Source organism: Schistocerca nitens, chromosome 5 (assembly GCF_023898315.1).
Source record: "Schistocerca nitens isolate TAMUIC-IGC-003100 chromosome 5, iqSchNite1.1, whole genome shotgun sequence".
NCBI classification, from domain to species: domain Eukaryota; kingdom Metazoa; phylum Arthropoda; class Insecta; order Orthoptera; family Acrididae; genus Schistocerca; species Schistocerca nitens.
In genome coordinates, this window is record NC_064618.1 from 281,103,115 (window position 1) to 281,129,428 (window position 26,314).

General features: G+C 39.0%; 1 protein-coding gene across 1 annotated transcript in view; it reads left to right on the forward strand.

Moving 5' to 3' along the window:
* LOC126260846 (laminin subunit alpha) overlaps nt 1-26,314 on the forward strand; it is a 405,465-nt gene that overhangs the window by 134,569 nt on the left and 244,582 nt on the right. The window contains exons 10-13 of the mRNA XM_049958250.1: nt 680-952; nt 1,499-1,633; nt 3,958-4,122; nt 12,922-13,080. Of these exons, the coding sequence (XP_049814207.1) occupies nt 680-952; nt 1,499-1,633; nt 3,958-4,122; nt 12,922-13,080 (732 nt within the window). The remainder of the gene's footprint in view (nt 1-679; nt 953-1,498; nt 1,634-3,957; nt 4,123-12,921; nt 13,081-26,314) is intronic.

Here is a 26,314-nt window from a genome sequence, read left to right on the forward strand (position 1 = left end):
GTGGCCACTGCAAGACTAATCTTTTATCTACAGAGACATTTACAGTACACTCTGCAATTGACTGTTTAGCTCTTTTGAGAGAATATTTTGTTGTGTTACTTGCTGAAGTGAACTAATGGTATTCATGATTGTATACAGTTTTAGAAATTGGAATACAACTTTGTATGTTTGGTGTATTGATTTTAGCTAAATATTAACCCAGAAGTTCTGTATTTGTGGTAGCAATGCATATTTATATTCTTTGAATTACATTCTTTGCACAGTCAATGTGGGTGTCTTCTGTAAGAAACTGTTCATGAAATGTTATAACGTTAAAATTATTACATTCAGAAATTCAGCTTTTTATGTAGAGTACCCAAAGAAATCTCAAAAAGATAGATAAATGTTATCCTAAAATATCACACCCATGAGTCACAATGTAATTCAAATTATCAAAATTTAAAATTATGTGTGCCATACATAATTTCTTTATCATGCAAATAGTGGTGTTTTAATGGTATTTTGTCAAATAGCTCCTGGTTTATGAATCTTGTTCTCTATTGCAAAATTACAATTTGGTTTTTGTAAAATAACAAATCATTTTCTGAATCAGTTTTCTGCAGCAGCACATTAAAAATAGTAGTGTAACATTTAATTAATGTTAAGCAGGCAATTTATTTTGTTATGTATTTTTTTACAGATTGTAATTGTGATATTCGGGGTACACTTCCTGGTGTGTGCAACAAGGAAACAGGCCAGTGTTTATGTCGAGAAGGATATGGGGGTGAGCGTTGTGACAGATGTGTGCCTGGCTACTATGGCTATCCAGATTGTCGACCTTGCAGTTGCAGTGAAGTTGGCAGCTCGTCAACTGTGTGTGATGCCTCTGGAAGATGTAGTTGTTTAATAAATTTCTCAGGGAGAACATGTAATCAGTGCAGTCCTGGACATTACCAATATCCTGAATGTCTCAGTGAGTAATGCCCTACCTTTTTCTTTCATAGTCTGTCACATTTGGTTGTACATGTAAAAAGTGTGATTGTCATGTATTATGTTCCAATAATTTCTTCTTTCTTCAGTATTCTATATGTAACACATATATAAAACAGTCTGCAATGACTATTGCATATTGATGTGATTATTGAAATAATCATGTAGAAAAAAATCTCCTTAAAATCCATTTAGCAGTAGTCACTTTTAATCTATTTATCGAAGATTCTACAGAATTGTACAGCAGCATCATTCATATATTTTCATGTGTCCAGTCAGATTGATGATTTCACATGTGTTAGACAACCAATCTAGTCACCTTTCTATGGTTATTAAACACAGTATCTGTAAAAGAATAACTGTGTCAGCATCTAAATATTCCAGTCTGGCTGGACACCAAAAAAACTTACCATGTGTCAGTATTCTGGTAAAATCTCAGGAAAGTGTAATGCATTAGACTGCATATTTTAAATCTATGAATGCAATCAGTCATATTTCTCCAGTTAATAAATTGATTTACATATTTCAGGTTGTGACTGCGATCCTCAAGGATCCATTGGTATATCTTGTGATAATGATGGCAAATGTCAGTGTAAGAGCAATTTTGATGGAAATCATTGTGACCAGTGCAAGGAAGGATTCTACAACTTTCCCATTTGTGAAGGTATGGATGCTCTTAATAATTTGCAACTTTATTCAACGTACTGCAAAGAAAATGAAAGAATTCAACATGGATACAGTCAAGTATATCTTGTGGATTACTGTTGACCAAATGATGTATTTCATATTTTGATGTTTGTTTTCATTTTTATAAGGCATGTTAAGGGATTCACATTTTTTGGTAACATTTTCTGCAAGTAGTGACCTTGTAACCTATATACAATCAGTAAAAACATGGTCTAGTTTGCAATGGTACTTTATTAAAATGACCAGTTTTGGCCTATACTTAGGCTATCTTCAGAAACCACCACCAGCTGAAACTGTCAAAGTTTCAGTGACTGAGGTCAACCGTCTGTTGTACGCATCATCAGCTTCAGCTGATGATGCTGTCTGAAGATGGCCTAAGTATAGGCCTAAACCAGTCACTGTAATATAGTACCTTCATAATGTAACCTCTTTTTTCACTGGTTTTATGTTAACGGAAATGTTGTTGCCAAAGATAAAATTAAAGTTTAAATGAAACTGAGTATTAAACAACAAGGAAATTTTATAGAATATCTTAGCTACTTTCAAATCTCAGTTGATTATAACCTTGCTCAATCCAGGATATAAATGCATTTTAGAAACAATCCAGTTAGTTTGGTATAAGTACTTGAAATTTTCTAAAAGTCTCTGACATTTCACTTGCTTGTACTGCTTCATTGCACAAAGCTAAACCTCAGTTCTTCAGTAGCAAATGCCAACCATTGTTCATTTCTATGGGCACATTGTATGTGGATAATAAGAGGAGAGGTGCTTAAATAGCTCAACCCGGTACTTATAGTCATCCCAGCATAATCACATTGATGCAGTGCCGCTCATCTGGGATGCACTCAGTTAAAAGTCATACGGGGTTCACCATCAAAAGGTCCTAAATAAAGGGAAATGAAGTGACAATTCCTATCATCTCCCAAAGTACTGAATTAAATTCCTTTTGCCCAATTAAACTTTGTTTGCTGAAGTTTTGTAGCTGATTTCCAGAATTTCAGTAATCTGTCAATATTTTTTTTCAAATGTGATCTCTGCACAGATTTAAGTTCTGTCAGCAAAATTGCTTCATGATAAAGGCAGACTGTTGATACATCACTGAACCATAATGACTCAACTACAGTTCCATTTGCATTTTACAGCCTTTTCCCTATAATTTTAGGTAAGAAAATGGCTAGTTGAATCATCCAGATTATCAGAAGCACATTTTGGGATGTCTGCTTCTCTTGCTGAATCTACCAGATTTTCAAAGCAACAATAAGAAGAATCATCTGCAGATATAAACTTTGATTAAAGTTATTAGCTGCCATTATTTTTAACTTATGTAAGCCAGTTTATAAAAGAAGAAACACTACAGAATAACCTTTACATCTCATTTTTTGTTAACAGCATACTAAATTTGTGCATGCATGTACTACTTCTTTCCAACAGTTAGCATGATCTTAGAACATAAGCTCTAAGATTGTAATTTGGTTGGGAACCTTACTGGACAATTGTAGAGTTTTTGGGGGAAAAAGCAATCATAAAATTTATATTTTGTAGAGGAAGGAATGCTTTTTTATATATTGATCAACAAAAAGTGTGCAGCAAGTTTAAAAAGTCCACAATTTTTTTAGCCGAACTCAGCCCCGTGTCACAAACTGTATATGCAAAAGTGATAAAGCTTGCAGAAACAGTGAAAAGTGTTGTAGTGAGAAAATTTGTCGACCACTTTGATAACCACCTGGAACAAACATTTTGAATGAAGTGATGTATATAACTTGCATAATGTTTACAATGGAAATTGTTCAATCATATTACCAAGTTTTACAGCTTTACAACAGTTATTCTTTAACCTACAACATTTCAAGAGTGGCCAAAATTTTTGAAATGATGCCTTTTTACATTTTTATGGACATCACTTAAGAGGCTCTACTTACACTGCATAGAAATTTGTGGGCTAGAAATGTACATATCTTCCTTTCAGAACTTAACAAATGTACAAACAAAATTTGAACAAAATATGATATGGTGGAGGTGATGTTTAACCACCTTATAGGAGTGGTAGATATGCCCATAGTTGTGGGGCTTTTGTCTGACATTGTGCAAACCGGTTAAGAGTAACCCTTGTATTAAAGAGAAATGAGCAGTCACATTGTCATTTTTGAGATATGAGGTATATGCAGGCTGAGCACTGTAAAATGATTCAGATAATTTCTGTGAAAGCTTGATTCTATTGTCAGATATGTTTTTGTAAGTATTGTGTAAAATATGAATAAACTACATTTTCTATAATTTATTACTTCTTAAATTTTTTTTCAGAGTGCAACTGTGATCCTGCTGGGGTTGTGGAAACTTTCGCTGGCTGCGGGTCTGTTCCTCCAGGGGAACTCTGCCAGTGCAAGGATAGAGTCCAAGGAAGGATCTGTAATGAGTGCCGACCTCTTTTTTGGAACCTGCAGGCTTCAAATCCAGATGGCTGTGAAAGTAATTATTTTTCACTTCAGTAACTTCTGACTTAAGCTTACAGTTTTAATCATTGTAGCCGTTATCTTACTTCATCTACCAGAGTTGTTATTTTTAATGTTAATGCAACATATTCAACATCCTTTATTGTTGTAATGGACAAAATATCACTTGTCCGCACAGTGGTGGGTTCTTAGCTATACTCCTGGAGGATGCCAAGATGATACTAAAAAGCATAAAATATTATACCAACTAGAAGAAAATGAAATACTTAACTTCGTAACAATCCATGTCCACAGGAGTGTCATGGTTATTTATTACTGTCACTGAACGTTAATGTATCACTTGATATAGAACAAAACACTTATCTCTCCTTACAGAGTACAACTGACAATAAACATTTATGCAGAGTTCTGTATAATACAACTATCGAACTGCTGTCTCGATAGCAAGACAACTGTGTCATCTTCAGCAATGATTGCAGACTAGGCTGAGCAGCACTGCCCTCAGACTTGAGTAAGCATGCTGATGCGGTGACCTTTGGAAATTCTTGTGGGCGTTTCTACGCTGACACTGGTCATTCATCACTGCATCCAGCAGCGACTGTGCTTACTTACCACTTCATAGCAAGGTACCAACCTTGCCATGGCACTCCGATTTTTAGATGACACGACATTCCTCCCCCACAAACCTCTGCTCCATCATTGTATAGTGCTGTGTCACATAGCGATGGAAGAAGAAAGAACTGATTGTGTATGCAGATGAGAAGATACGGAGTAGAATGACAGCTGATGGCAGCTCCATGTCTGTGCACTGGTATCCATGTTGCGAGTTGCAGATAACACAGGCAAAAGCAAGGAGATCTTCTGGGGTGGCATGATGGCCGTTTGGTAGCGGTGTCTCCACAGACAGCAGCACAGGCTGCAGGACAGATGTCAATGTTGGTGATGGCAGCAACAATGGTAGCACAATGTCCACCTCCATGAGCACCATCTCTGTGGGCACCACTCTGGACAGTACTGGCCGCGACTGATGGAGATAATCAATGCAGTGGTGGTGCAACATTGATATCCATGGGCGTGATTCTGAATAGTGCCGGCCATGGCTGGCAGAGATGCACAGATGACTGCTGTTGTGGAGACCAGTGGGGTGTTGGATATGTGGGCAGAACCACTGACATAAATGTAAGAGCACCACAGATCATTCTGTTGAAACTGATGCAGCAGAGTGGTATCTTGTATGATGTAACAAGAAGGTCATAAGGTTTTTGTTGTGACACCATGCTCCCAATGCTGTTTCTTGCCAAAAGCATTTAAGAAGACCACTCTGCAGCTGAAATTTTGTCTGACCTGCTGGATTGAATTGTTTTTGTGGTGGCCGCAGAAGATGATGGCAACAATCGTATAACAATCCTGCTGGTGACTTCCCATCGAGGCAAGGAGTGATTAGAAGAAAGAAGAATCTTTGAGGCTTGTTCCCATGTGTGGGAGGAATGTATTTCTCCATGTGAATTTTGAACTTTTGAACTATCTGTTCAGCCTCACCATTAGACTGAGGGTGAAAAGGAGCGGTAGTCACATGGTATGTGTGGTTGGCAGCACAAGACTGTTGAAAATCGGCTGATGTGAATAGCAGTCCATTGTCCGAAACAAGGACTTGAGGAAAACCTTGAAGACAAAAAATGAAGACAAAGCCAATACCATATTTACAGAATTGGTGGATATCATGGGGACAACGAAAGGAAATATACTGTATGTTCTGTCACCAAAAACTATCATGCATTCCAGAATGGACTTGCAAAATCAGTGTGGACGCAGTGCCACAGTCTGGATGGACATGGCCACTCATAGAAGCATTGTAGTGGCGCTGATTGATGTTCCGCACAAACCTTGGAACGAGATGTCATTTGCTCAGTCTGGGTGTTCATGTCCTGCCAGGTTCAATGACGTCTCCCCAGTGACCTTGAGGCAATAAAAACAAAGCTTCCTGCTGGAAGGAATGAGGAATCACAACACATGCAGTGTCATTCTGTGTATGCAACAGCAGAACACCTGATCATGCGCATAGCACGTGATCATGTAAAAAAAATAGCAACGTGCCACTGAGAAGGGAATTTCTTTCAAACTACGCAGCCACCCATGGAACAAATACTGCAGAAATAACCTGAAGTGCTGGGTCAGAAGCAGTTGCTGTGGCAGTATGCTGAAAATTGAAAATTTTAGAGACGTTCAAAATCCTGAGTATTGATTTAATATCATGTTTCCTCAGATGATTGACCAGTACCCAAGACGACAAGTCAGTGTTTGAATGTTGGGCAGTGGGCCTGTACAACAACTCAAACAGATAATTAGACAATATCAGTACCAAACATTACAGTTTTTGTGCTGTCTGTGATGGGACAGGGTTGGAAGGATTGAACGTGTCCATTAAAGGCTGATGATCTGTATAACTTCCAACTGTGCAAATGGCGTAACTTGGTAACACCATAGATAAGGGTGAACCCCTCTTTTTCAAGCTGACTGTAATTATGCTGTGCTTTGTTAAGGTCTTTTGAGGCAAAAGCAATAGGCCTGTCAGCAGAACGTATTCTATGGGAGAGCACAGCTCCAATCCCATAAGAAAATGCATCCACAGCTGACACAACAGGCTTATCTGGATCAAAATGAATCAAACAACGATGACTTGTATGTCCTTTAATTGCTGAATTGTGTTTTGATGGTTGTTGGACCACACAAAGGGAACAACTTTCTGGCACAGCCAGTTTAGCAGAGCAGCAATCTATGCAGTGTTTGCAATGAATTTAATGATAAAAAAGCTTCCCCATGCCAGCTTGGAGTTCCGTAATGTTACAGGGTGATGGCAGATCATTAATCAGACAAGTGCAAATCAGCAAAGTTCTTTGCTGAAGAAGGAACACTTTTTATTGTTGGGATTTGAGCCACCTGCAGAAAGAAATTGAAATAAGTAGTCTAAATTTGCTAAATGTTCAGCAGCAGATGTATGAGCCGCGACAACAGTATTGTCCAGATAGTTTGTACATGAAAGGACTTTTGCTATTAATTGTTCATCCACGATCCAGTGAAAAATAACAGGAGCTGAAGCACTTCCAAACAGTAGTCTTTGAAACTGGAACAAACCCAGGGGAGTGTTGATCACAAAATTTCACATGGGCTGCTCATCCAGCAGTAACTATAAGCATGCCTCACATAAGTCAGTCTGAGAAATGAATCTGCCCTGTTCCAATCTGTCCATTAATTTCTCCAGTTGTGGAAGAGGAAAGGAATGCAAGACAGTTTGTAGTTTTACTGTGGCTTCAAAATCAACACACAAATGTAAACCTCCCGATAAATTTTTGAGAATGACCAAAGGTGAGGCCCACTGCCTTGCAGAAATTGGTTGGATAACCCCATTGTCTTTCCATCCTGAACAACTCAGTCATGTTTTGCATGGGGGACAGGTTTTGCAAGCAAAAATAATGGTTGCACATTGTCTTTAACAGTGTTGTGCCCTTCAAAACCTTTGGTCCTTCCTAAACCTGATTCAAACAGTTCACTGTACTTACTGCACATGTTAGAAACAATCATGTGAGACACTGAAACACTGACTTTTAACACACTATCTCATATGCACGGACCGAACACATCAAATATGTATAAACCAAAAATGTTTGCCATGTTCCTGTAACTGATTTATTTATTTATTAAGTAAACCACATTTTGTGATGGTACAAGAAAATGATGGCAAACTACACACACCAAGCACTGATGTGTCATGTTTGTTATAGACGGACAAAACAGACATAGACTTCTGTAGCTGTGGATTACCGATCCTTTCATATGTGTCTTTACTGATAAGGGAAACAAATGGACCTGTGTCTAATTAAATTTTAATTGTCTTTTGAACTACTCTTAATTGCACAAAAAGTTTGTTCTTCTGTCTGTGTATTGCAGCAGAAGATTTCTGTGACATGGAAATGTGAGCCTTCACTTGTGCTGTCTCTAATGGTAATGCCGACACAACATGCACTTGTTGATTTTTTCGCTGAAGCCGTGTGCCTGCCCTGCGCTGTCCCTGGCCCAAGCCTGGGCTGCCTTGTAAACAGACTCTTTGATTATGATCTTGCCTGCCAAACTGGAAATACTTTGTGTCACGACACTGAAAATCTTTTCTATCACTGAGGACAAGACTTCCTCACAGTTTTCTGTAATACAATTCATGTAGCACAAGACTACAAGTTTCTGCCTTTACATTTACTGTTAGTCTGAGCTTTATTTTCATTCATTTTAACACGAACATGCACCTTAGAGTGAGTGACAATGCACTTTTGACAACGGAAACACATGGAGCCTCAAAATTGATCTCACTCGTGTCCATAGTAATTTGAGATTACACAATAGGCAGAACTGTTTCCAAATTGTGATGCATCAATTTGAGAACAGCAGGGCGAATACATGCACCTGACACATTTTGCATGACTGCATCGCATAACACAACATCACTATAACTGAATCCACAAGAACACTTAAACCTGCAATGTCATGTAAGCCATCTAAGTTTGGCAATCCACTGTTTTAAAGTTCATGCTGGCTGCTTCTTTAGCCGCAAAAAATTTAAACCTTGCTACACTGACGTTCATTTGAGCAGCTGAACAAGTTCGTCGTAACTAATAGTTCTGGACATGAATCGGGGTACAGTTTTGAACGCAGATAGTACACTTCTGCTCTGACCATTGAAAGCAGAAAAGTGTTGTGCACCATACCTGTAATATTGTATGCAGCAACATGGGCCTCCATCTGCACCCAATATTCTGACCATCCTCTTTGTTATTACTGAATGACTGAATCTTGGGCACAACAACCAGTGATGGTGCTGCTTGCTGTGATAGTAATGTGGTCATCTGTTGGACACTGAGGCAGGCATTCCATCTGAGGCAGTTCCTGTGGCAGCTCAGAGATGTTTAAACACATTATTTGACATACAAAAAAAAAATCAAAATACATAAGACAAATGCAAGGCAGGCAATGCATAGGTACAACATGCACACAGCATTGCTGACTTTGTAATCAGGTAGTGAAGTCTGTACAAATGACCAGACTTGTCCACATTTGTTGTACCTCACGAAATAATGCTCATCGGCATAGTGATGGGTTCTTAGCTTTACTCCTTGGAGAGGCTGAGATGACACTACAGCACATAAAATATTAGATCACCTTATCACAACTTGAACAAGATGAAATAATTAACTTTGTAACAATTCATGTCCACAGGAATGTCATGAGTATTTGTTACTGTCACTGAACATTAATGTTTCTCTTGATACAGAAGATACCCATCTCGGGTGGAATACTTCCAGGCAAATGAGTGGAAGCTGTGTTATGACATCTTGTTCGAACACTTTTTTGGGAAACAAGTTTTCTCCATTTACTTGCTCTGTTCCTTCCTTTATAAAAGTGCATAGATGATCAGTTACAGGAGTTGTACACGAATCAACAACAGTAGCTGCATTGGTGCTGGAGGGTGGTGGAACATTTTCCTCTACACCTCAACTTATTTCACTATTACTGTTGTGATCATTGTTTATTTCAAAGTCTGGGTCCGCATCAGAACTGAATAAATTTCACTGTATGAAAGATTTTTCTCTTGTTATTTTATATTGTAAACAATTGACAATGATAATTTAGTTTTAGGACATTACAAATAGTTTGCAAAGTAACTCAATGATACGCCTACATCAGAATAAAAATGGGAACACACTGGCAGAAATTAGTAACATAAATGGTCATGCTGGGTCTGACAGACCCAAATGCTTTTTGGAAGACTCCAAAACAATGAGTAAACAAAGAAAAACCTGAAACAGTGACCAAACAAAGCAAAACCTCATTCACAATGTACATGCTTTTTCTCTTGTGTTTCAGGAAGTTAGCAGAGTGCTCGAGTCAGATCAGCAACTATTAGAATATAAATCCAGTAAAACAAAAACTAGTGGGGTCTCACAGAGCCAGCCTGACCATTCTAGGATTAAATCTGTGAGACATTCAGCTTTTTAGTGAAGTCCAAAAGAATTACTTTTACTCTGATTCTCTGCTACATCAACATTTGTCTTTGCCACATTTATGAAGAATTCATGTCAACAACCTGATATTTATGACTGTTTTACAGTTAGGCTATTATTTACTTTAACCACAGAGATTAGTGACTACTAACTCTGATGTTCAACTCTGATGTGACAGCCAACCACACTGTCTTTGTCTTATTTTTATTTTGTAAAATGAACTTATTGTTCATAAGTCCCGAGTTCGAGTCTCGGTCGGGCACACAGTTTTAATCTGCCAGGAAGTTTCATATCAGCGCACACTCCGCTGCAGAATGAAAATCTCATTCTGGAAACATCCCCTAGGTTGTGGCTAAGCCATGTCTCCGCAATATCCTTTCTTTCAGGAGTGCTAGTTCTGCAAGGTTCGCAGGAGAGCTTCTGTAAAGTTTGGAAGGTAGGAGACGAGGTACTGGCAGAAGTAAAGATGTGAGTACCGGGCGTGAGTCGTGCTTCGGTAGCTCAGTTGGTAGAGCACTTGCCCGCGAAAGGCAAAGGTCCCGAGTTCGAGTCTAGGTCGGGCACACAGTTTTAATCTGCCAGGAAGATTCATATCAGCGCACACTCCGCTGCAGAGTGAAAATCTCATTCTGGAAATGCAGAAGGGAAAATTAACCCTCCTTGTCATTTTCACTGAGGTAGTTAAAAATTTGCTATGTGGTGCCATCAATCCCTGTTGTTTTTTTTTCCTTCCTGCTTTGGCTCTGTGCACCTCCTACAACCACACCAGGAACAGATCAAATACAACATATTATTGAGCATCCTAATTCATTGTTTTGTCTCTCAGCAGGTACGGAACAGTATTGCACAGCCTAAGATTATGCACACACTAAATTCCATCGATTGCTGGGAGTTGATTTTACTGAGCCAGAAATTCTGGCATAATAACCAAGCCACACAAAAATAGTTGGTTCTGAAATCAAAATCTGCTTGAGAAAATTGAGTTTTTTTTTCGACTGCAACCATCCATAACCTTCTTAGCCCCCTCAGCAATTAATTTTTGTTAATATACTATCCTTAACATGGTTCATGAACTGTAACCACATCTTGTCCTTTAGAAGGGCAGCTATCCCATCCATCCTCTTCTACTTGTTTCGAGAACATTCTTCAAGTCCACTTTGGGACTAAGTGATGACACTTTTCTCCTATCATCCAGTACACCATCACAAAGAACAAAAGTCTCACTGGAACTCATTAGGTATGTCTATAGTATACACTCAAACTGAATTTACCGAGCGCAGATATATTTTAGGCAACCATCTGAGGGCGAACTCATAAACAACTTCCAGTCCACTCCAATAACACTGTGATGCTACTGGAGGAAGGAATTTGACAATGGATGTGGAATCAAGTATGGTAAGGGCGCAGGGAGTAGGCCCTGAGATGGACTACCACCTCAGCTTTGAAATCATGCTAACTTCAACAAGTGCTATGCACCACATGTCAGTCTGACAAAAAATGTCACTCACACTATTTTCATAAACAGTCAGTTTTGTGGAAAGGGTGTCTTTTCTCAGTCACAAGCAAAAAATAAAGAAAGATCCCATTTCTTTCAATGCTTTTTCCATTTTTACCCCATTTTTGGGCCAAAATTTTGGTGGGACTTAGAAAATTCGAATTCAGTTCCCTCAAAAACATGTAGAAAGATTATCAAGAAAACTTCTACAAAACTTGCCTTGAGGAAATATTGTAAGTTACATAAAATGTGACAGCAGATTTGAAAGCCGTACATTGAACATATTCTCTGGGAAGGCTTGAAGAGTGACAGGCACCTTCACTGTTTCGTAAAAAAACATGAAAAGTATATAAGAAATGAAAGTAGTTTGTATTGTTCTTTTATCCATTGGTTTCTCGATCTCCTACAGTTCTTGTAGAGTACCATTTACATTCTGTTTATCAACTCTTGTATAATCAATCATAAATAGCTTGGCTTTATTAATTTTTGTCGTCAGTCTAATTAACTGGCTCTTTCTCCTTCTCTCTCTCTCTCTCTGTTTTTTTTTTTTCTTCTTGTGAATTTATGTTATTTCATTTTCCCAATCCTCAACTGAAGTGGTTTTAATGTTCTGTATCACTAAGCCTTCTGTAAGCATCACATCTTAACACCACTTCATTGACGTACATGTTAAATGTCGCTACTAATTAATTAAAATGGCTTCTCACGAGGTGTCAGACATTTGAGATGGTTACCAGTAAGTCTTGCATCAGTTTTCAGCTTTGCTAGCCACTTTATCATGGAGGTTGCATTACCAGTTTTCAGCTTTGCTAGCCACTTTATCATGGAGGTTGCATTACTGAATGCTAAATCTAAAAATGCTTCTCTAGAAATGCATGTCATATTACTTCTCAAATACTATTCAGAAAATGTGTAGTTGCTTTTGATGGTAAACTTTAAAATGGAACTTACAGTACTCTGCAGAAGTGCCTAGAGGCATGATGGAATGTTAATAAGCTACATAAATTATCAATTTAGTTCATGTAAAATAGTAATTATTGCAGCTGTATAGAAGTAGCAGATCTCGAAGATCTTTTAAGTGACCTGCCACTGATGAAGGTAATACCATTACCACCTTTACCTGAATACAAGAAGTGACTGGGATTCAAGAGGCTAAAGAATAAGGAGAATGTAAACAGAACAATTAATTGTTCTCTATTTTCTATAAACATTTCAAACTCTAGTTCCACGTAAATGACAATTCATTTGAGCTTCAATTTTCTTATATTTACAGAATGTGACTGCTATCTTCCTGGTGTTATGGGTGGACTTGGAGTCTGTGACACTAAAACAGGTCAATGTTATTGCAAGACATCTGTGGGTTCCAGAAGGTGTGATGAATGTAAGGATGGAACATACAACTTGAAGGAAGAAAACTTGTTTGGTTGCAGTGGTGAGTAGAAAATATATTTATAAAAATTCTGCTCTTTTATGTTTTGTTGGGATTTAGATGTTTGTTACATAATGTACATCTGATGGGGGACATGTAGAGTTCTTGCATACTGACCTTGTGCCTTTCCTCCATTGTCGTCCCTCATAAGGGTAGCAGGACATAGTGAGGCAGTCACAGACAACTTTGTTTTAGATAAAAATCTTTATAGGTTCAGATTTGTAAGTGGCTTGCCAAGCAGACTCTCTATAACAGGGATGTATAAACTGTGACCTGCGAGTCAGACCTGGTCTATACACCATATTTACCCTATCATAAGATGAGGTTTTCTTCCCAGATGCATCGTTTGAAAAATACAGGGTTGTCTTACATTTGCAGATGAAACTATTGCTGCTGATGTTAATGTGTTTACATTGTTTAACTGAGCGTATATGGATCACCTTACTCTTACAGATGAAGCTTTGGCTTGAAATAAATCATATTGTCACGAGAATAAATTTCAGTGGCAAGACCCGTCTGGAGCTAGTACCAACAGACATCTGTAGATAGCAGGACGAGCGAAGTTGGTGAATTGAACTGAGTCATGATTGTGATCTTTTATTTATATAATAGAGGGAAACATTCCACATGGGAAAAATATATCTAAAAACAAAGATGATGTGACTTACCAAACGAAAGTGCTGGCAGGTCGATAGACACACAAACAAACACAAACATACACACAAAATTCTAGCTTCTCCCAATCTCCACAATATTCTTGTCAACTCTAGGCGCCTTCTGCACCCATCTACCTACCCTATGGCTCCTACTCCTGTGACCATCCTCACTGCAAGACTTGCCCTGTGCAACCTCCTACCACCAACTGTAGCAACTCTGTAGCTGACAACACATATACTGTCAAAGAGAGAGCCAACTGCGAAACGACACACATTATATACAATCTGTTATGTAAACACTGTTTGGCCTTTTGCATTGGCATGACTACCACCAAATTATCAGCTAGGATGAATGGGTGCAGGCAGAAGGTGTATACTGGCAATGGGAAATATACTTTTGCGGAGCATGCTCTACTACATGACAATTGTGATCTCGGCACCTGTTTCAACACACATGCTATCTGGATTCTTCCCCCAGGCACTAATTTCTCAGAACTCCACAGGTGGGAACTTACTGGATTCTTCCTCCAGACACTAGTTTCTAAGAACTACGCAGCTGGGAACTAGCATTAAATGTCTTACCGTCTATTTTTCAATCCCCTCTCCCGTGGTCATGTCACTTCTGTTACATACAATTTTCGTAGCTTTCCACTTTTATTAACTCATGCATGACATTTAAGCAGTAATCTCTATCTGTTTGAGTAGTAATATCTGGCTGAATATTACCCTGTCTTCCACCTTGAAACTCTCAGGTTTTCAAGTCTCATCCAGTGCAGCCCCCAACAATCAGTCTTTCCTTTTTATCCAGTGCAGTCCCCAACAATCAGTCTTTCCTTCTCAACCTGTGCCGTTCTGGGTGACTTTCCCAAAATCTACCATTTTCCTAGACCTCTCCTGTCCTTTTCCTTCAACCCCTGTCTTCCTTCCCCTTCAACCTTTCTGCTTGAAGAAGGAGCCACTGGCTTCGAAAGCTTGCCAATTACAACCGTCTTTTATGTGTGTGTTCCTCCGCCACTTGAAGAGTAGTTTTTTTATATATGCAGTTAAATTATTTTGTGTACTTAATTTGCAATACAGACATCACAATTTTAAAAGACTATGTTCTCAAGTGGCATTTTTGCACAAAGCATTCTGTTTACTGCTCTGAAGTTTCAGGAGATGCAGGAATGCAAAAGTTGGAACCACTGATAATTTGACTCGTTTAATTTGGTATATAATATTTCAAGAGAGAGCATGTCATCTGCAAACAATGGTTTCTTGAACTAGGATAACACTTTCTTAAGCCTTGTACAGAGGAGTGTACAGGTTTCCTTTTCAATAGGCTTCCAGAAGAACTGAAAAAAGGTGTGGTAAATCCCAAGTATTTAAATCCAAGTTGAAAGGTTTGCTTGTGACAAACAACTTCCTTTCAGCACAGCAGTCCCTCACAGTAGCTGAGAATTTTGGCTGTAATTTGTAATTCGTATAGCCACTCACAGTTTTTTTTTCATGTGTTATTAATTCTTTAATTCTGTTGTTTATAAATTTTCTAAAACCATGTAAACTATGTACTGTCTTACCCCATGATTAAGTAGCATTGTATCTCTTGGTACCTTTGATACATGAATAAATAAATCAAGAAATGGATGTTTAATGTGATTGTTGTTGTATGTCCAGACAACAGTTCAGTTCTGGTAAAGTACAAGGCAGAGTCAGACAGTAACGCAAAATAATTTTTTTCTTGCCTGGTATTGCAGCTAGTATGCTGAAATTTCACGGAGATATACACTCCTGGAAATTGAAATAAGAACACCGTGAATTCATTGTCCCAGGAAGGGGAAACTTTATTGACACATTCCTGGGGTCAGATACATCACATGATCACACTGACAGAACCACAGGCACATAGACACAGGCAACAGAGCATGCACAATGTCGGCACTAGTACAGTGTATATCCACCTTTCGCAGCAATGCAGGCTGCTATTCTCCCATGGAGACGATTGTAGAGATGCTGGATGTAGTCCTGTGGAATGGCTTGCCATGCCATTTCCACCTGGCGCCTCAGTTGGACCAGCGTTCGTGCTGGACGTGCAGACCGCGTGAGACGACGCTTCATCCAGTCCCAAACATGCTCAATGGGGGACAGATCCGGAGATCTTGCTGGACAGGGTAGTTGACTTACACCTTCTAGAGCACGTTGGGTGGCACGGGATACATGCGGACGTGCATTGTCCTGTTGGAACAGCAAGTTCCCATGCCGGTCTAGGAATGGTAGAACGATGGGTTCGATGACAGTTTGGATGTACCGTGCACTATTCAGTGTCCCCTCGACGATCACCAGTGGTGTACGGCCAGTGTAGGAGATCGCTCCCCACACCATGATGCCGGGTGTTGGCCCTGTGTGCCTCGGTCGTATGCAGTCCTGATTGTGGCGCTCACCTGCACGGCGCCAAACACGCATACGACCATCATTGGCACCAAGGCAGAAGCGACTCTCATCGCTGAAGACGACACGTCTCCATTCGTCCCTCCATTCACGCCTGTCGCGACACCACTGGAGGCGGGCTGCACGATGTTGGGGCGTGAGCGGAAGACGGCCTAACGGTGTGCGGGACCGTAGCCCAGCTTCATGGAGACGGTTGCGAATGGTCCTCGCCGATACCCCAGGAGCAACAGTGTCCCTAATTTGCTGGGAAGTGGCGGTGCAGTCCCCTACGGCACTGCGTAGGATCCTACGGTCTTGGCGTGCATCCGTGCGTCGCTGCGGTCCGGTCCCAGGTCGACGGGCACGTGCACCTTCTGCCGACCACTGGGGACAACATCGATGTACTGTGGAGACCTCACGCCCCACGTGTTGAGCAATTCGGCGGTACGTCCACCCGGCCTCCCGCATGCCCACTATACGCCCTCGCTCAAAGTCCGTCAACTGCACATACGGTTCACGTCCACGCTGTCGCGGCATGCTACCAGTGTTAAAGACTGCGATGGAGCTCCGTATGCCACGGCAAACTGGCTGACACTGACAGCGGCGGTGCACAAATGCTGCGCAGCTAGCGCCATTCGACGGCCAACACCGTGGGTCCTGGTGTGTCCGCTGTGGCGTGCGTGTGATCATTGCTTGTACAGCCCTCTCGCAGTGTCCGGAGCAAGTATGGTGGGTCTGACACACCGGTGTCAATGTGTTCTTTTTTCCATTTCCAGGAGTGTAGTTTGAAGTTTGAGCTACAGAGGGTATTTTGTTCTTATGTGCAGCTCTAGCAACAGAAGCCTGAATTCTGAAACAAACATGGTGAGTTTGTTACTGTCATCAACTTGTGAAAAGCAGTGAGTGTAGTTTGAGATTTGTGGACCAAAGGGCATAAACCTAATGGAATTCATAGGGACATGCATGGTTTGTAAGGGGATGACTCTATGGAGCGGGCAGTGTCTCCCGGCGGTGTGCATTCTTCGAAAAGGGTCACATAAACCCTAGTAATTTGCCATGCTTTGGACAGGTAGTAACAACTGCAACCCCACAGAATATCAAAGTCATTGAGGTAGCAATTTTGAATGACTGGCGTTTGCAATTGTGAATCTTATCACAGCAGTTCACATCTCTTGTGTACAGTGTATGATGTTGTTCATGACACATTGATATTTTGTAAAGTTAGTGCTTGATGGTTGTCCAAGAATCTGATGGACAACCACAAGGGCCAGTGAATGATGACAGGCTTGGATTACTTAATATGTTATGAAATTGAAGAGCATTACTTTCTGATAGGAATCATCACTGATGATGAGTTGTTTTTGTACTGCTACATGCCCAAAACCAAGCAGACCTCTATGGAATGAAAATATGCTGGTTCCCCAGTACGAAAAAATTCAACGTGAATCAGTCTGCCAGGAAAGTGTTTTCAACAGTGTTCTGAGATATTATATATTTAATGGTGTGTTATTAGTGGATTTTTCTGAACACGGGACTGCTGTGACTGCTACAGTCTACATTAAAACTTTGTTTAAGTTGCTGTCCCTTCTTGACAAACATGACAACATTAAGGCTGGCAGTGTCAGACTTCTTCCTGACAATGCTCACCTCCATGTTGCTGCTTCTGCTCATGAGAAAATTGCTAAATTTGGGTGGAAGGTGCTCCAGCATCTGCCATACAGTCTAGACCTTGCACTGTCAGATTTTAATCTGTTTGGACCCATGAAGAAATTCCTGGCTGGCCAACATTTTGCGACAGATGCAGAAGTGAAATCATCAATCTGCAGATAGCTATACTCAGACTAAATGGTATTCTATGAACAGTATGTACTGAAACTGTTAGAACGATGGGAGAAATGTCTTGAGAACATTTGTGACTGTGCAGAAAAGTAGATAAAAGATGTAAGTTCATTTGTAATTTTTTTTTTGTTAGCAATTAAATTTTTTGGTAGTAAAATTATTGTGCATTACTTTCCAAACTTCCCTCAGATAATGTATAAATGGAAGACGGATGGTGATAAGACTACAAGGGTAAAAAATAATGTGGTATTAACATTAGTATACACGCCAACCAGTCAACATAAAGGTATGGAGATAGAAGACTACTATGAAAAGACAGAAAATCTTATGGAAAGAGAGAAGATAAATTATTGTTTTTGTGGGGGGGGGATTAGAATGCTATGATGGGTGAAGGAAATGAAGGAGATATAATAGGAAAATTTGTTGTAGACACAAGGAATAATAGAGGTGAAAGGTTAATTAATTTTCATAAAGAAAACTGAGTTGTTCGCAACACTGCACTTCAGAACTACAGAAGGAGGTGATAGATATGGGTTTCTAGTCTGAATGAGAGAGGTATCAGTTGGACTACATATTTATACAGAAAATAGATGAGAACTGCCTGAAGAATGCTATACCCAGGATCTAACAGATTATGACCACAACCTAATGGTAGGGGAAATACAAGCAAAATGAAGTAAGTAAAGAGAGGAAAAGCTAAAGATAAATCAAATATAGAAACTCTAAAGAAGGCAGATAAAGAATTAGACATGGAGGAAAAGTTTATAGAAAAATTAGGAAAAGATAATGAGGAAGAGTTCATAAATGAGAAATTGATAAAAATGAGGGAGTCTCATAGCAGCTGCAAAAGAAATTATAGTAAACAGAAAGTCTAAAAGCATCAGGAAAGAATGGGTAATGGAAAACATGTTGGAAAAGATAGAAGAATGGAGAAAATGAGAGGCAGTGGAGAATAGAGAAGGACATATGATGTGTAGGAAATTGAATAAAGAATTAAGAAAAGAAATTGAACATGTGAGAGAAAAATTGATGAAAGAGAAATAGAGAAAGAGGAGCATATAAAGTTGTAAAAATTAGATAGGGAGAAAGTAGGGAAACAGGTTGTAAATGCCCCAGGACAACCATGAAAATACGGGAGAAACGCAGGATTTGTTTCATCCGAGAAAAATGGTTTTAGTTTTCAGTTAAAGTTTTGTAATTGTGACCGGTAAGAACTGATATTCTAACAAAGAATTTTACTTTAGCCTGCAGTTGCAGAATATTACTGCAGCAATAAAACATAAATGAGAGAATAACACCAATATAAAACTTCAGTTGCTAACAAAATGCTTCATTTGCAACAGAAATACACATTACACACACAAGTGCCTTCCAACAGCAAAATGTGTCAAAGACTATGCAATACTTCATAACAACAAATTGCTTTTGATGTGTGTTACATCACAAGTGTTTACATTTATAACAGGTCACAGGAAAGTATTGTGAATGGTGGTTTAAAAAACATTACTTTGAAAGTAAATTTCCTTTTATATCAGATGAATTATATTATCTGTGATGAATTTCTTAAATCATAGAGCATATGACTCTCATTCAAACTTAGCATTTTAAGGACAAGCCTTTTGAAAAAATTTTGGTTCCAGAAGACCAGCCATTTGTGCTATTATTTAAATTTTTTGTTTGTTTGTTATATCTTAAGGGGTAACATACACTAAAGATGATCAGTATTATATGTGATACTGTAGCTTTTCTTGTAGCTATACTGTATGTATATTAATTTAATCCATCAACTTTTTCTATTTGTGTGTTCACACTACTTAACAGTGATGTTGCTATTGGCTGACTACACCACATGTCCTATGCTCTGAACATCTGCTATCATTGGCTGGCAAGATCATGTGATGTGAGCTACGAGTGGCTGACAGAAGTATAGCACAATCTTGATTTCAGTGTTTCAGAAGTTACCATGCCGGTTTAGGTGGAATTCGTATTTAAACTGTCATAATATGAAAATATGCAGGGTACATGTTGCCTCGCATCAAAGATATTTCCAAAACACATTGTTTTTTACTGGTTTAATTTCCTAAAGATCCAGGAAGTTCTACGCTGGTTTATAAAACCTTTATCATTCAAAGTTTTGATAAGTTTTACAGCTCCTAGGGAAAGTATATAGTCACTTAACATAAAAAAATGTACTTTCACCCAAGCCATAATGTATTTTCATCCAGGAAAGTGTATTTTTAACTGGAAAATATGGGAGCAATAAGAGAATTGTTTTTTTCTTGCTGCATGTACACCCCGGAAAAGGAAGATTAATATGGAAATCAAATGAAAGAATGGCAGAATAATCAAAGAACCACAAGAGGTGTTCAATAGATGCCGAGAACACAGTGTTTGTGTGAAATGAATCAAATATTAAGAATATAAAAGTGTGAAGAAGAGGCAAATGTGCCATATACTGAAAAAAAGGGCATGGTGTTTTGGATTAAGAATTGCAAAAAGCACTGAAACAAATGAAAAATAACAAGCCATGGAACTGATTGTTTGCCAGTAGAAGTGATAAAAAGCTGGGAGACAGAAGGAAGGAGATAGCACACCCCTGAAATGAGATATGCACAACAGTAATAGTACCAACTGATAAAAAGAAGAATATCTAAAAGTGTGAAGAATGTGTTTAATTTCTCATGCAGCCAATATATTATTGAGAGTGCTGAATGGAAAGTTATATGGAAAGCTAGATTGGCACATAGTAGAGGAATGGTTTGAATTTAGAAAGAGTAAAAGAAAAAGAGGTGCAATTGGACTACTAAGAAGTATAGGGGAGAGACATCTTAAGGGAAGGAGAAAAATGTATACTGTGTTTGTTGACCTAGAAAAGGATCTTGACAGAGTACAATGTAGCAAAGTCATGAATATTTTGAAGAAGAAGGGAGTTGATAGGAAGGAGAGAAAACTGGTACAAAATTTTATATTTAAAATGGAAGGTAAGAGTAAGGTTTGGAAATGAAATGACTATGGGAGTGAGGCAAGGCTGCTGTCTTTCTGTATTGCACCCTAACATATACCTAGAGGAGACTACTGCGAAATGTCCAGGTGGAAAAAATGGAGTTTCAGAGTTTGTTTTGAAGGAAAGAGTGTAGCATGTTTATGATTTGTGGATGATATGGTGTTATTAGCAGAAAATGAAAGATTGTGGTAGCTAAGGAAGCTTTCAATAGAAAGAGAAACTTATTATGTGTAAAGCTAGATAAAATCCTCAGGAAAAGACTAGATAAGTGTTTTGCCTATAGTGTGGCACTCTGTGCAACTGAAACATATCAAAGCATAATGTTGCAAAGCAGTATGAAATGGAAGGAGCAGTTAAAGATGGTTGTAGGGGAAATGAATGGTCAACTTAGGTTTATTGGGAGAGTTTTAGGAATGGTCAACTTCGGTTTATTGAGAGAGTTTTAGGAATGTGTAGCTTATCTATAAAGGAGACTGCATATGGAACACTCTTGCTACCCATTCTGGAGTATTGCTCAAATGTTTGAGATCCCACAAGGTCAAATTAAAGGAATATATCGGAGCAATTCAGAAGTGTGCTGCTGGATTTGATACTGATAGCTTTGATTAACATGTGAGTGTTACAGAGATGCTTCATGAACTTCCCTAGTGGGAAGACAATATTCTTTGTACAAAACACAGTGGAGAAAGTTTAGAAAACAGGCATCTGCAGCTTATTGCAGAAAAATTCTACTGCTGCCAACATACAGTTTGTGTAAGGACCACAGATAAGATAAATTTGGACTTATACTGTGTCATGTAGACATTTATTTTTCTTTTACTCCATTTGTGGCCATGCAGGTTAGCTGCTCGGTCTAGGGTGCCTTGTCACGGATCGCGCAGCTCCTCCCGTTGGAGGTTCGAGTTCTCCCTCAGCCCTCGGGCGTGTGTGTGTATGTGTGTGTGTGTGTGTGTGTGTGTGTGTGTGTGTGAGTGTGTGTGTGTGTGTGTGTGTGTGTGTTTTGTCCTTAATGTATAGTTAGTTTAAGTTAGATTAAGTGGAGTGTAGGCCTAAGGACAGACGACCCAGCATTTTGGCCCCATAGTACCTTACCACAAATTTCCCAAAAACAAAAAAAACTTCATTTGTAAATGGAATAGGAATGGAAACAACAAGTAGTAGTAAATAGTTTCTGCCAGCATACACCACATGGTGGCTTGCGGAGTATGTATGTACAGTCTGTTCACAAAGAGTGTTATGATGGCTCCCTAGTTCTGAATCAGCACAAGTTGACCAACATCAGCTCACTCATGGCCTGTTTCCAGCCACTGCCATCCTCAGTGATCTAATACAGAATCGTACAAATATAGCCATTGCAAGATTTCTGTGAAGTGTTGTGATGTGTCGCACATTAATATGTGTGTTGAGTGACAAACTCATTCCTGGCTCATCACAGGCAGCGCAGGATACACTTAACACTCCTCAGAGAAGGGCAAGTAGTAGTACCTTATGGAGTCGGTCAAGAAAAGTAATTAATAAGGTCTCAGAACATTGCGAGCAGGAGAGCAAAAAATGAGAGTTGCCACACCATCTCTCTCTCTCTCTCTCTCTCTCTCTCTCGGATGATGAGAAGAATAGTAATGTACCCAGAAGCAACCTTCAGCACTCTAAGAAGAAGTCAGAACTTTTGCAAAGATAGTCATGGGAAATCATCAGACACTCCTAACAAAATGAGGTAAATTTCACTTCAAATTACTTTGAAGTGGTAATTTTGTTTATTTTTGTGAAAGCACCATTATTGGCTGCAGCAATTCATGGTATTGTTTCCCTTACAAGCAGACTTTTTGAAAAAATATATGTGGTTTTGTTAGGTTCCCAGGTTTTATCGTATGCTGCGATCATTTACTCTGGTGAGCTCTCATTTACAATTTATTATGAAAAAAGAATTTCTTGTGAAGCTGTAATAACAATGGTAGTTATTGCAACAATGTGAAATATTCCAACATCGCTGTAACTGGGAAAAGATCCTGCAAGAATGGGACCAAAGATGACTGAAGAGAATCGTTCGACATGACAGAAGTACAACCCTTCTGCAGATTGGTGCAGATTTTAATGCTGGACCATCAACAAATCTCAGCATGTGAACCGTTCAACAAAATGTCATCGATATGGGCTTTTGGAGCTGAAGGCCCAGTTGTGTACCCTTGATGACTGCACGACACAAAGCTTTACGCCTCGCCTGGGCCTGTCAGCACCGACATTGGATTGTTGATGACTGGAATCATGTTGCCTGGTCAGGCGAGTCTTGTTTCAAATTGTATTGAGCAGGTAGACGTGTATGGGTATGGAGACAGCCTCATGAATCCATGGACCCTGCTTGTCAGCAGGTGGAGACTCTGTAATGGTGTGGGGCATGTGCACGTAGAGTGCCCCCTGATATGTCTAGATACAATTATGACAGGTGACAAGTATGTAAGCATCCTGTCTGGTCACCTGCATCCATTCATGTCCATTGTGTGTTCCACCAGACTTGGGCAATTCCAGCAGACAGTGCAACACCCCACATGTCCAGAATTGCTCCAGGAACACTCATCTGAGTTTAAGCACTTGCTCTGACCACCACATTCCCCGGACATGAACATTATTGATCATATCTGGGATGCCTTGCAGTGTGCTGTTCAGAAGAGATCTCCACCCCCTCGCCCTCTTTATGGATTTATGGACAGTCATGGGGGATTCATGGTGTCAGTTTCCTCCAGCACTACTTCAGACATTAGTCATGTCCATGCCACGTTGTGTTGCAGCACTTCTGCATGCTCACGGGAGCCCTACACAGTATTAGGCAGGTGTACCAGTTTCTTTGGATCTTCAGTGTGATTCACTGAGGTAGCTAGGTTCCTCATTTCTCACATCCAGTTTAGAAAGTCCTCCAATGTGATCAAAAACACCTACCAATCTAATGACCTCATCAACCCTGAAATTACAAATTTCTGCAGTTAATGTGAATTTATTTTCTATATGTTTATCCTGTAGTGGAAGGACAGAGAGAGATTCTTGTGACTCAGAGGTACATACCATACATCTTCTAAAGTAATTCTGTGCCATTTTCCTTCAACTGATGCTTCAGTGTCTATTGTGCTTTTTCCGATTGCTTCAATATTGTTCCCATTGCTGTAATTACTGAGTGTTTTGTTGAAAAAGGCTGAAAAGTGTTGAAACAGTTTCCACCATTTGCAATATGACTTGTACCATTGTCTGTGTACTGGTCATCATTTTTACATTCAGAGTTCATCACAGAGGATGTAACAGCTAAAAGTAAAATGTTTGTATCTGTGCTAGTTTGTTTCAGAAGTTTGACATCAGCTGCCCAATTTGTGCACTCTTTAATTGTGTGGTTGGGTTTCTTAAAGTAATTGCACATTAATGTCTTTTTCTGCTTTCCATTGGATTGGATTGCTGAGATAATTACCGTGACGAATTTATAGTGAGGGCTTCTTATTTACTAAATTCATCTACCTTTATCCTGAAAACTTCTTCGTATGCACACAGCTGATTTGTCAGACTGTCAGTTGTTCTGACATCTCTAAAAATTAGCATCCAACTAGATCTGAATGAAGAACAAGCTTCTGGTAGTGTACTTAATATTTTACAAATCAAAAACAAATCAAGCATTTCTTGATTATTTACAATATCTGTAGCCATTCCCACTTCAATTCATTCCAAAGATTCTTCAGTTTTGAAATATGTGTCACGGTATCATCTCCAGAAGCCTTTTTGTAACTAAAGAACTGCAAACAAAGGTTGTAAACTTTGTCTTCAGAGACATCATAAAATATTTTGTGCAATTCTGTCCACACTTCATAAGCTGTATTCAGACACATTATTTTCTGCAAAGTTTCTAATGACACATTTGTAGTTAAAACAAGTTGAGCATTACTGTGTGCTTTATTGAAAATTTCTAGATCACCATTTGTTCAGTGGCTGCACTTTCTGAAAGTATGTTAGGTTTCACTGACCTGTCTTCCAAAACATCAACTGTGCCAGGAATACCCTGCAGACAAATACTGTTTTCTATTTTTGAGTATTCAACTTCATTTTGCCTTCCAGAAGTCCACTGTTGGTAATTCATGTTGAATTCATCACTCATTGCATGGGTTCAATAACTTCGGAGAAATCAACTTCTTGGAGATAACTTTAAAAACTTGTAGTACAGAGTTAGTTGTTATTTTTCTGCAAGTGTACTTTTAACATGCACCTACACCCAAAAGCTCCTGAGTTAAGTGGAAAATGAACATATGCACACTTGAGGAAAACACAAGTGTTACTAAATACGACTCAGCGGACACCACTGCTTGATGGGAACAAGATTCATACATACTGCCAACCACTGCATACAAAAACAAAGGTTTCAGTTGTTAAATAATGCCAAATATGTAACATTCATCAACATTCCTCCTTCACCCTCTGCCGGTGAAACTCTCATTGCCTTCCTGGAAGTCAAAGTCTTAACATGCTTTCTTGCCCTCTCTTTCTGTAGATAATACATTTCATTCTATTTTAATGTACTCCTACATCACTTGTTTACTCAGGATCGAACAAAAATAAGAACTGATAGGTAATATCTAAGATCAAAATATTGCTTATAAGAAAATGAGAACTGTTAAAATCAGAATTGTAATAAAAAATTGAAGCTGTATTGAAAAACATATTAGAAAAAACTTTTGCTGCTTGGACAAAAACAACTTCAAAAATAAAGAAAAAAATTGTGACTGAAATGAAATTCATTTCCTTAACATGGACTGTGTGAAAGCTTGATATTGTTGATTCCTGTAACAGAAAGTAACAACTGAACAGATGTATTTAACTTATGCAGTGCACATTTTTTAGAAATGAGATTTTGGTATGGTATAGGCAAATTTTTCAAAACTTAATTTGACTTCTGCAACAATTTATCTACAGAGAAACCTGTATTTGATCCCACTGATGATCTTCCACTTTTAGAATGAATTAATATATATTTTGAAGGGTGCTGATGATGACGGAAACTACTGCTAGTGCAATGTGTGTAAGGTATTGAAATTACTTGCATGATTTACACATAAACTGGATGTGAAAATATTGTTGGCTATGCTGAAAGCTAATTGTGTAGTATGATATTCTGAGTTCACTTAAGATCAAAAATCAGTAGTGATAAGTGTGAACACTATCTGGTCTATATGCAGAAGTCACCTGAAGAACATGTGTACTCATCCCTGACATGATGTCTGGTGAAAAATGTGGTTTTCTGATAAATGTGAATTAAAAGTACTTTTATCCAGGAGTAGAGGTATAGAAATGGGCATGTGCAGATGTT